Raw genomic sequence first — 12,460 nt, forward strand, 5'->3', positions numbered from 1 at the left:
TGGGAGGGGGTGTGAAGGTGGCTTTCTGGGGCACTGGTTATGTTCTGTTTCTCAACCAGGGTGCTGGTTCCCAGGGTGTGTTCAGTTTGTGAGAATATCACCAAGCCGTATACTTATGACCTGCATACCTTTCCGTGTGAATGTTATCATTCAATCAGGCATTCCATTAAAGAAAAAAAGGAAAGAGGCAGTTTGTCCAAACAGTATCTGACCAGAACCTACAGTCAGCCATTCTAATTCTCTGGCTGATGCTCCCCAGCGGGGCTTCCTCCTGACCCCGGACCTGGGCTCTTGGATTCCTCTAAACGGGAACGTAGAAGCCTGGCGCCTTCTTCCACCTCTGGCGGTCAGGGTGCAAGAGCAGAAGCTGGGGCGGTGCGGGGGCCAGTGGAGCGTACTGAGTGTGGGCCAGGGGCCCTGCCCCTCCCCCGCTCCCCCCAATCTTTCAGTAGCCTTGTCTGCGGCGGGCGTGTGACGGGCAACCCGGGGCTTCCTTGTCTCCTTCATAGAACATTGTAGCGGTGGGAGCCGGGTTCTGCGACGGCCTCCACAGCGGGGACAACACCAAAGCTGCCGTCATCCGCCTGGGGCTCATGGAAATGATCGCCTTCGCCAAGATCTTCTGCAAGGGCCAGGTGTCCACGGCCACCTTCCTGGAGAGCTGCGGCGTGGCCGACCTCATCACCACCTGCTACGGAGGCCGGAACCGCAGGGTGGCCGAGGCGTTTGCCAGAACCGGGAAGGTAGCCCCTGGCCTGTCCTAACCCTACCCCCCCAACCCGCCTGCCCGCCCGCCCGTCCGTCCATCCGTCCTTCTGTCCGTCGGTCTGCCCGCCCTCATTGAGAGCCCTGGGCTGCGGCGAGCACTTGCTGTGCATATCCCGCTGACACCTGTTTTCGCTTAAAAGTACTAATGCCCGAGCGCTTTAGCTTGTAGGTCTCTCTTTCCCTGGTTTACAGCCGAGGATGGCAGCTTCCCTCCGCCACTGTCCTCTGGAAATAAGTGATTCTCTGGTCTTTTCTTTTCCCAAAGATTGATTCGCGCGCGCACGCGCACACACACGTGCCCAGTGGGGGAGGGGTAGGAGCAGAGGGAGAGAGAATGTCAAGCAGACTCTGCTCTCAGCACAGAGCCCAACCTGGGGCTCCATCTCACCAGCCTGAGATCCCCACAACCTGAGCCGAAACCAAGAGTCAGACACTTAACTCACTGCGCCAGCCTGGCATCCCCACTCTAGTCTTTACAATAGTGTTTTCATCCTTGTTTTTAAGACCATCGAAGAATTGGAGAAGGAGATGCTGAATGGACAGAAGCTCCAAGGACCTCAGACGTCCGCTGAAGTGTACCGAATCCTAAAACAGAAGGGGCTGGTCGACAAGTAAGTTCCCTACACTGTCCCTGCGACCAGAGGGCCACCCCCTGCTTCCCTCATGACCACCAGCCCAGTCAGTGCACATGGGCACAGCTGTGTGCAGAACTCCACTGGAATAGTTCCGCCCTCATGTGATGTGAACATCTGTGGCAGGAAACTTCTTCCTGCCCTGAAAATGAGTGTTGACACAGAACCAAGTTCAGCTTCAGGGGGAAAAACTCAATTTTTTTTTTTTTTTTTTTTTGAGAGAGAGAGAGAAAGAGAGTGTGCACACACACAGGAGGGCAGGGGGGGGGGGGGGGGGGGGGGGGGGGGGTGGGGAGTAGGCAGGCAGGGCAGAGGGAGAAAGAGAATCTTAAGCGGGCTCCATGCCCAGTGCAGAGCCTGACACAGGGCTCGATCCCACGACCCTGAGATCATGACCTGAGCCGAAACCAAGAGTCGGATGCTTAACCAACTGAGCCTCCCAGGCGCCCCAAGAACTCAATTCTCTAAAGCATGTTACAAAACATGAAGTTTGAGGTCCTGGTTTATCCTGCAGGGTGTCTGGTTAAGCGCTACATGTCATAAGTTTTGAATTAAAAAAAAAGATTACCTTGTTATTTGTTATAAAAAGATAGTCTTATTAATAAAAGGTCAGACAATTCAGAAAAGAAGAAGGTACAAGTTACCCCAAAATTCTACCACTAGCAATGACCTGCGTTAAGGTTTGCTGAGCAGCTTTGCAGTCTCTGTGTCCTGTGGATGGACAGGTGCCTCTAGCCTCCACTGCCCTTCTGGGATGGTCAGCTGCTAAAGGTGGGCTGGGGACAGCCTCATTTGCCACCTGATTGAGGGAATAAACCCCATAGCACCACAAAGCTGCCAACCTCTCTGTGGTTGCCAGGTGGCCCTTTATCTCGCTCATTTGCTGAGCCTTCCGTAACCACGAGGCCAATGACACCATCTAATAACTGCGTACGTAGCATATTCTGTGTATCCTTCACTCTTCGGGAGGGAGGGGGGAGGTTTGCTTGCCTGGGAGAGGAAGGGGCTGGGCAGCTGTGGGGACACTGCCAGGTGTGGCCAATCCGGAGCACACACTTCTCCCTGAGCCGGTGATGGTTATAGACGTGTTGGCTGGTTCTCAGGTGTGTCTTCTTCCTGCTCTTCGGCTCAGTCCAGATGTCTGCTAGTCCCAACCACCCACCTTTACCTCCCCTTCACCCAGCTCTCCTCCTCTCTGGACCACTACACACTGATCAGCCATAGAGTTCCCTATGGAAAGTTGAAAAGGAGGGAGGACAGGACATTCGTCTTCCTTCTTTAATTTGCATTTTATTTTTCTGAAATGGCTTTCAGAACCAGCCAGGCAGAGATGGAAGTCATAAACAGGCCTCCAGAGGAGGAGAATTACCTTTAAATCGTGGCTAAAAGGAAAACACCTCCAGTGGGCATGGTTTTCCTTACATACTTAAGGGCAAACAGCGATGTGTTTGTGTGTGGTGGGGCCACTTTAATGACCGTTATCAGGAGTTTTTTTAAGTCTTAAGAAAATACTTGGGTGTTTGTGGATGCTGATGATCTCCTAATCACGGTTTTAAAGTGCCATCTGTCCACTACCATGGGGCATATTTGATAGGATCCTATGAATGGATGAGTCTGTGTTCCTCGTGGAACTTGGGGAGGCTATGGATTGGAACTGGCATTCTGGGATCAGTACCTGCGCCTGTTTTTAAAACAAGTGTAATCAAGCAGGTGAAACTTGGCTCTGAGCAGATGCCTCTCCTCCATCAAGTCCCATTTTCCTTCTGATTAGAAATGGAACAGGCTGTGCCTGTGCTTAATGAGGCCACTGCAGGGTTGGAGGGGATACCACGCTTCCATTCTCCCTTGTTTTTTTTCCCTTTGTCATCCCAGCCATTGCTACTCTACTCGGGTCTTCCTCTCTTTCCTTCTTCCCCCCTTCTCTTCTCTATGGTTCTAGAAAGAGCGCTGAGCGAGAGGGCAGCATTTCCAGCCACCTGGTGGCTTACTAGCCATGTGGTCTTGGGCAGGTCATATTTTTATCTGTGCCCCAGTTTTCTTTACCCACCAAATCAACCTGGTGCACCTGATGATTGCCATGGCGCCTTCTACCTCGAGTATTCTAATTCGCAAGCCTCCTGCTCATCCAGAATGAGTCCTTAGGTTGGCATTTGGGGCAGCGCCACTCAGTTCTGTACCCACGGAACTTTCTCACACCATGTCCTGTGATGCCGTACAACCCCTTCTTCAGTTGAAGCAGACCTCCCTTTGCCCCGAGACCCCTTTGTCAGGGGCTTCTGTGCGCCTCTGTCCTCCTGCTGTTTGGCCTGCCTGGACAGCCCTCCTCGATGGCGTGTCAGCCCGGCCCGACCACCCTTGAGACGGCCTGGGTCTGTCCTCAGAGCAGCCTTCATCCACCTCCTCCAGACGCAAACAACTTTCCCCACTTTGAACATGCTGTTTACACCAGCGATTGGCAAACTTTTTCTGTAAAGAACCACATAATAAATATTTAGTCTTTGCAGCCCACATATAGCTCTGTTGTATATTCCTTTTTTTTTTTTTTTTTTCCCCTTTTATGGCCCTTGAATCGTCCTCAGCTTGCAGGCAGTACAAAACAGACCCCAGGTCAGGTTTGCTTCTCAGGCTGTGGTGTGCTGACCCCAGGTTTAGACAGTCCCGCTGCTCATGTGCTGTGGGTCTTACATAAACACACAATTTTACTTTCATTCTTCTAGATTTTTTGGGGGGTGGGCAACATGCTCCTGGTTTAAAAAAAAAATTCAAATCCTAGAAAAAGGCACCAGTGAAAAGTGATCCCCACCTTCGACACAGGCAGCTCTCTGAGTTTTTAGTATATCCTTCCATTTACGGAATGGATGCTGTGCTCCACGTTCTGCCCTGCTTTTCTTCACTTGAGGGTGATTTGAAGATCGTGCCACATCTGCACCAATAGATCTCATTTAATGGCTGCAGAACATTCCACTGTGTGGGAGAACCACAGTTTATTTAACCAGTCTCCTCCGGATAGATAGTAAAGTTGTCTGGGGTTTTCTGCTGTTACAAATTTTGCTTTATTAAATTTGCTTGTGCATGCATCTTTATGAGCATGTGTGAGTATCAGGTGTTTGTATTCGTTTGCTAGGGCGGCCATAACAAATTACCACAGACTGAGAGGCTTACCCAGCAGAAATTTCCTTCTCATGGTTCTGGAGGCTAGAAGTCTAAGATCAAGGGGTCAGCAGGTGCCTTCTCCTGAGGCCTCTCTTCTTGGCTTGTAAATGGCCATCTTCCCCCTGGGTCTTCATGTGGTCTTCCCTCTGTCCATGGATGAGTCCTAATCTCCTTTCCTCATAAGGACACCATATTGGTTTGGGGCCCACACTTTATGAACCCTTTTAATATAATTATCTTCTTAAGGGCCTTATGTCCAAATACAAGGACTGGGGGTTAGGACTTCATTGGATGAGTTTGGGGGCTGAGGGCACAACTCAGTCCAGAACAGTGTTGTAAGCTCCTTGAGGGCTGGGGCCTTATTGATAATACTCCACATCCTGCACATGGTTGAAGATTGACACATCTTAAGTCCTCAGTGCCCATTAGTGGGATGGCTAATTGATTTGGCTTATGCCGGTATTTTTCAATGAAATACTGTCTTTTGTCCTCCTTTCATCTCTAACCTCATTTAGAGAGCTCCCCAAACTGATCTAATTGGCTTTATAGCATTTTATGTTATATAAAATAACATTTAGATGGGCAGTCTAGCCTAGTGGTTGAATCTTGGCTCCAGAGTCAGAAACTATGCCTCAGTTTCCTTATCTATGGAATGGGGATAATGTTATTACCCACCTCATAGGGTGGTTGTGAGGATTAAACAAGTTACTTGTCCATAAAAAATTCCCTCCCCCTCCCCACCCATACTCCAAATCTCTTGTTAGCATCCCATCTACACAATTTGGAAGTGCTGATTGTGAAAATCGGGAGCGCTTCTGGCTGCAAGAGCAATGCCCAGTTTAAAATGCCTCAAACAATAGGGTTATTTTTCTCATGGAACAAGGATTCTGGAGGTGGACATTATTGGTGTTGGCACAGTGCCTCTAGCTTAGAATCTCTGATCCTGTTGGTCTTCCCTCAAAACCTCAAGATGGCCGCAGCAGCTCCATGAATCACATACACAGCTGCACTTAGTGACATGGAGCAGGTGCAGTCTGGGGGAGTAGAGTTTTCCTCCAGTGCCTCTCAAGGAGAGAGTGTCTTCCCCAGAAGCCCTCAGCAGAAGTGTCGTGTCTTGCTCTCTAGAATTTGCTTCCTTGGCTAATTCTAGGAGAAAGTAAGGCTGGGAAACTGAGCGTTAGGCTATTTGCAACGTTGGTAAAGAGTGAAGGGATTTGGGAATGGCTTTGGGTGGCCGTTCATCACCTGCCACCCTGCTTTGGGGACACACAAGTTGTTCTCATCATGGGATCAGGACATCTAAGCCATGGAAAGACGAAGGGGCTAAAATCTGCAGGCTCTAACTCCCATTCCCAGTAGTTCATTCAACAAATATTCGCTGAGCACCTGCCCTCATCTGTGCACTGTGCCAGGCCCCAAGGATGCAGAGGTGAATAAAACATCTGGGGCCTTGTCCTCCAAGAGCTTGCTAGGACCTAGTGGCCATCTTGTGGCGGTGTGTATAAACTGTCACTGCACACCCACCATGTGCCAAGTGTTACACTCTGCAGGTTACATGTAAGTCACTTCATACGACAGGCCTTAACGCAAGAGGTCCTGCCCCATTTTACAGAGCAGTTATGAAACGCCCAGAGCGGATAGATTGTGGGGTCAGAGTTGACTGCCTCCCTGACTCCATAAAAAATAAAACATTCTGTACCTTAAAAAACCCACAGTGATAAGACATATGACCTATCAGGGCTGTTTGCCATTCTTAAATTAAGTTGTCATTATAGGATTCCAACTAGATAATTTTCAAAATGGCCTTTAAGACTTTATTGATCCTGTCAAGCTTACTTTGGGCTCTGTGTGTGTGTGTGTGTGTGTGTGTGTGTGTGTGTGTGTGTGTGTGTTTAAAAGCCTGATTGAAATTAACTTTGTTATTTCCTTAGTAATACCTACTATTTAAAATACTTGCTGAGCAAGCTGGACCCTGGGATAATGCTGTCCTTTCTCACGGTGGATTATTAGCTCACACCTTTGTACCCTCAGCCATTTCAAACTTTCACTTATATCTGTGTTCACATCTTGGAAAAAAAGGCAAAATAAGCCCAGCTTCCCACTTGAGATCAGTGCTTTGCTAATTGTGGGTGCCCACGTTGATTCTTGCAGGAATGTTCCAGACCCGAACTATTTATGGTGATGTGTGGGCCTCCTCATCTTTATCCTTGGATGATCCCTTTTGGAGGAGAGAGAGCAATACCTCCTTGCAATTCAAAATTTATTCTCCAGTCTTTTAAATTATTGACAGAAACTTGGACTCATTCCAGACTTGCCCAAGAGCCTGAGCTACAGCTCTTCATGTAAATAACCACAGATGGCCCTGCAAGGATTACCATGGGACTCGTTTGTAGACCGTGCACCACGAACAAGTAGGCAGAGGGTGGTCTAGGTCATACCAGCATCTTACAGCCACAGTGCAGTGGCTCTCTGCCCACCAAATAATAGAGGAATATAGAAGGCAGTCACTTTGTTGTTGTCCAAAGTAGCACATCCATCTGCAATCTGTTCGGCAGGAGAGGAAGACTCATTTGTTCTGTGAGGTAAACCAGATGGCTCAACTTGTCTTTTTTCCCATTTCCTCCCGACCAGGTTCCCGTTGTTTACGGCAGTGTATCAGATCTGCTATGAAGGCAAACCCGTTCAAGAGATGTTGTCTTGTCTCCAGAGCCACCCAGAGCACGTATAAAGTGGATGGTGCAGCGTGTCAGGGAACGTGCTGCCTTTCTGATCAGTCTTTTTCATTCAGATGGAAACTGGGACTGGGCAACATGATGTTCGCTTGACCATAATCCTGTCATGGGTGCGGATGCATTTTTACCAATTCATTTCTGAATTGCGAGACACGATTCACTGGCTAAGATGTGGTGGGCAACAAATAGACACATGTGAATGTGTGAGTCTGTTCATTTCTCATGCTGTGGATGTTTCTATGAACCAAAATTAAAGGTCCTTTTTAAAAATTACTTTTGAAATTTTCCCACCGTGGTAGCTTAGAAGATGGGAATGATCTCAGCTAAATTTTTTACGTCGAATCCATATGCATTTGAGTGAAGGGATTTTTTTTTTCTCATTCTCTTGATGTTAAAACTGAACCAGCATTAACATGGTAGAACGGACGAGTGAGTGTGTTCAAAGATCAACATACTGTAACTTAAACTCTATCTCAAAGCCAGCATAATTAACTACTTTGATTGTGGGTTGATCTTTTTTTTAACAATTAGAGATTTTTAATTAGGTGATCCGCTTATGTATCTTCCTCTTTGCAGTTTTCTGCATTTTTAGCCTCTTTTCTCTTCATTAGCTGCCAGAGTGTGCTTTCATAAAGGTTCAGCCGTGGTGGAAGACAGAAAATGCATCTGGGATTTTCCTGCTGTGACTGACACATTCTACTGATTAATACACTTGTATGATGCTTTTTGTTGGGTAGTCCTTTTGTGCAAACATTTCCTCTAAGCCTCACAGATCCACTGAGATGGGACTCCTGTTACTCCTCTTTTGAGTTGCAGTCACAGTGCCTGGTCACCTGGCGAGTAGGGGCAGAGCTGGGAGTCAAGTCCAGTCTTCCTCCACCCCACCAAGGTGCCCAGACCTCAGGCATCACTGGGCTGATCCCAGTGATGGTTGGTTGTGGCAGATGCCATGCGCAGCCTTTCCTGAGACTAACAGGGCTTCCTGCAGCTGAGATTTGTGTGGGTCCTGTCTAGGTGGATGCCACTCAGAGTGTGGTCCTCACTCCATCAGCTCCACTTAGAGTCTCTTAGAAATGCCGGCTTCCAGGTCCCACCCCAGACCTCTGAAGTGGGGTAAGGTATCTATACTTTAATATGCCTTCCATGTGTTTCTGATGCTCACTACAATTTGAGAACCACTACTTTAGAAATTCTACTCAGATTGGCATTTCTCAAACCATGTTCCATAGGACAGGAGTGTCCTGGGATCCCATGGTTATTTGGGGAGTTCTCTGGCAAGGTCAAGTGCATTTGGGAAAAGCTGCCTCTGCACACCTCTCTTGAAGGCGAAGAATGTATGTTAGTATGTCAGTAGAACTTATCTAATCCAGCAAGTTCCAAACAGCTTAGACTGTGAAGATTTTTTTTGGCAGAGGATCTTGCCGAATTTTCAAGGGATCACTGTTCTAGGCTACGGTGACCTGAGGACAGCTCAAGTACACCCTTTATCCCTGCAGAAGTTAGGATGAGTAACTACCTACCTGTGGTATCGTTAGCTCTGAACTTTTACAGTTCAGGCCTGCAATGAATCTTGGATGAAGCTTTAGGGTGACACTGTCAAGTACAACCAAGTAGATGTCAACCTCGCTGAAACGCACATTGTCGAATAAGTGCTTTTAATTCTAGAATTAGAATGGGGATGACTGTATCTTCTTAAATGAGATTGATTTCAGGATAGCATTATAGTTACCTTACATAGCACTTGTTAAGTGTTAAAGGAAGGTCTGAATGTCACTTATATATTCATGGATTTTCAGTCACTTTGTGAGATTTTTGACTTTTGTTTTTTAATTTTCCAGTTTGGGACTTTTTTTCCTTCTATATCTGAAATGATTGTAGAATAGATTTTTGGGGGGAATTTTAAAAACTCAATCCAAAACATTCTGGAGGGGGTGCATTTTAAATCCTCATACAAAGAAGTCTATGAAAGCACACAAAATCTACAAGTGTCATTGATTTCTCGTGCCACTGTTAATCAATTTTTGCTTGTCTCATGATCTTTTTAAAAATGTGTACATAGATAACAAAGTGTTACTTTTTAAGATACTTAATAAAGGGCTGTAAGCTAGTTGTGGTGTCTATTGTAGGATGATTAGATGTGAGGAATTAGGATTTTGTTTTATGTATATTCTCATCTGCATTCAGCTTCCTACTCTGGGTTTTGTACTTGTTTTTTCTTTATGAGTGTTCTCTTGCCAATCTGAAGTCCACTGACTGTACCTCTTGAACATAACTTCTGATATCCTGCACATTAATGGAAAAAGGCAAATTTTGTAAATTTGTGATCTGCTGACTGTAGATATTTATTACTCTACAAGTTATCTATTTTTGTAACCACCTGTGGTCCATCATTTAATTTTAATTCTCATTCCTTACTAATTATGGTAATAGGGAGGGAGACATCTAGAGGAAAAAGCTTAATTTGTACTAGTTCAGCCAATCTGTGAATGTAAAAACTTCACTGTTGCCTTGCTATAATCTAGCCTACTATAATGTGGAACAAATATCTGTCTTGAAATCCATCCTAGCAGGTGGAGTCAAGCTAAACTCCTTCTGGTTTTTCATTTAACTGTTAACTAAAACCTGGCCCCATGGCATCGGCCCACGGAGTGATGAGGTGCCCGTGTACAAAGGGATCTTTCATTTTTCCACCACTTCTAATCTAAGAGCCTTTTACTTAACATGTATCCTGTATCTGTTTACAGACTATAGGTGGATATAATTTAAAAGCTTGATTTAATAAACATTTAATGCCCCAAACCTGTGCTACTGGCCCTTTTTTCAATAATCAGCTTAGTTAAGAGTTTTATTTATCTGGGTCAGCTCTTTTTTCCCTGAATTGTGTTGCATTAACAATAATAGAAAGGTAATTTTTTAAAAGAAGAGTTTCCTCTCTAACCCCACTCCTCAGACACACTATTTCCATTTGCGTTCCTTCCCGTGGTTTGGTGATATTTTTATACAATCATAATTGTAGGATGGAGGCCTTCCAGTTCCAGCCACACAGTGCAGTAATAAACTTTAATTAATTAACTTTTAAAGATTTTATTTATTTGCTGGAGAGAGATTGAGAGAGAGCACAAGCAGGGGGAGCAGCAGTGGGAGAGGGAGAAGCAGACTCCCCACTGAGCAGGGAGCCCGATGCGGGGCTCCATCCCAGGACCCTGGGATCATGACCTGAGCCGAAGGCAGACGCTTAACTGACTGAGCCACCCAGGAGCCCCTGGAGTAAGGAATTTGAAATCCACACTACCACCACCTCAAATACCTAGAAAAGCTAGGAAGATATAACCAGAGTCCCTTTTATATCTTGTGAGATACAGTTAAATTATATTTCTCAGCAGCCCAACAGTTAGGTGATTGAGTTCTGGCCAATGGCATAGGAAAGAAATGCCATTTGTTTGATTCTTTGTTCTTGGGTATGCTGATTGGGTTTCAATTTCCAGGATGACTTGGAAGCTATCCGTTGAACAGAGTAGAGCCTCTTTGAGCCTGGATCCCTACATGATTATGTGGAGAACATCCCCCCACCCTTGGTCCACATTGTATTGTAATAGGTACAAAAATAAAAACTCACTGTTGTGTTACACCCCTGAGACTCAGGAGCTATTGTTAACAGCAGCTGGCATAACTTACCCTAAGATGTTGCTAAAAAGATGTTTGAGGGGTTAAGGGCTGGGACTTGCAGAAATATCAAGAGATTTGGGAGAATTTATCCATTGGTCATTAGAGCATCGTGGTTAGTATCCATTTGGGCATCTTCTGTTTGGACCAAGAGGCCGTGTAGGAACGTGGGTGGGTAAGCCTGTGGCTCTGTCTGTCTGTCCCTCTCCTCAGGACTTTGTGTATATACTTGTCCCTCTTTCTCCAGAATTAATACCAGCAAGTTCCAGGATTTATAACATGTGCTTCTTTAACACTAGAGTGTCCTCCTGCTCTTATTTATTTGTAAATATTCTTGAATGGCTATCCCAGTCACTTGTTCAAAAATAAAGTCTATTGTCCATTTCCCAACTAGCCACTGTTACTAGTTTCTAATGTACCCTTCTAGAATTTAATTTTATTTATTTATTTTAAAGATTTTATTTTTTTTTAAAGATTTTATTTATTTATTTGAGAGAGAGAGCACATGAGAGGGGGAGGGCCAGAGGGAGAAGCAGACTCCCCGTTGAGCAGGGAGCCCGATGCGGGACTCGATCCCGGGACTCCAGGATCATGACCTGAGCCGAAGGCAGTCACTTAACCAACTGAGCCATCCAGGCGCCCTAAAAGATTTTATTTTTAAGTAATCTCTACGCCCAATGTGGGGCTCGAACCCACAACCTCGAGATCAAGCGTGGCACGCTCTCCCAACGGAGCCAGCCAGGTGCCCCTCCAATTTCATTTTACATAAATCTATATTCTTATTCCCTTTTCCATTTTTCTACACAAAATAGCACTTACTAGAGACATTGTTCTGCATCTTGCTTTTTTTCACATAACATTCTGTCTTGACAATCTTTTTTTTTTTAAGATTTTATTTATTTGAGAGAGACAGCGAGAGAGAGCAGGAGTGGGGGGGGGGGGGCGGAGGGAGAAGCAGACTCCCCACTGAGCAGGGAGCCCCACAAGGGGCTCCATCCCGGGACCCTGGGATCATGACCTGAGCTGAAAGCAGATGCTTAACCGACTGAGCCACCCAGGCGCCCCTTGACAGTCTTTCTTATAGGTTGCTTGTTTTAAACTGCATTTTAAAAAACTTTCTTTTTTGAAATAATTATAGGTTCACAGGAGTGAACCTATATTTGTATATATGAATTTATTTAATCCTCAAAATTTATCATCCCCTGATACAGAGGAGGACACTGAGATACAAAGAGGCCAAGGAACCTGGCAAAATCACAGAGATCATCATTGATAAAGGCAGGATTTGAACTCTGACTTAAGAGTTTGTGTTCCCAATTTATGGGCTACACTACCTCCTTGGAAGAATGGCCGTTTGTAGTTAAGCAAAATCAAACAACTCTTTCTGCCAATTTGCAAACATGTCCTAGGTTCATGCATGTATAAGATTTTAAAATACTGTTCTAAAACTTTCTTTCTTTTTTTTTTTTAAAGACTTTATTTTTAAGTGATCTCTTCACCTAATGTGGGGCT

At 45.7% G+C, this 12,460-nt stretch overlaps 1 protein-coding gene across 1 annotated transcript in view; it reads left to right on the plus strand.

The window, feature by feature from the left end:
* GPD1L (glycerol-3-phosphate dehydrogenase 1 like) overlaps nt 1–10,084 on the plus strand; it is a 64,600-nt gene extending 54,516 nt beyond the window's left edge. The window contains exons 6-8 of the mRNA XM_032408853.1: nt 510–743; nt 1,273–1,379; nt 7,185–10,084. Of these exons, the coding sequence (XP_032264744.1) occupies nt 510–743; nt 1,273–1,379; nt 7,185–7,281 (438 nt within the window). The 3' untranslated portion in view covers nt 7,282–10,084. The remainder of the gene's footprint in view (nt 1–509; nt 744–1,272; nt 1,380–7,184) is intronic.
* Nucleotides 10,085–12,460: the final 2,376 nt, after the last annotated feature.

Source organism: Phoca vitulina, unplaced genomic scaffold (assembly GCF_004348235.1).
Source record: "Phoca vitulina isolate PV1807 unplaced genomic scaffold, GSC_HSeal_1.0 scaffold10, whole genome shotgun sequence".
Taxonomy (NCBI): Eukaryota; Metazoa; Chordata; class Mammalia; order Carnivora; family Phocidae; genus Phoca; species Phoca vitulina.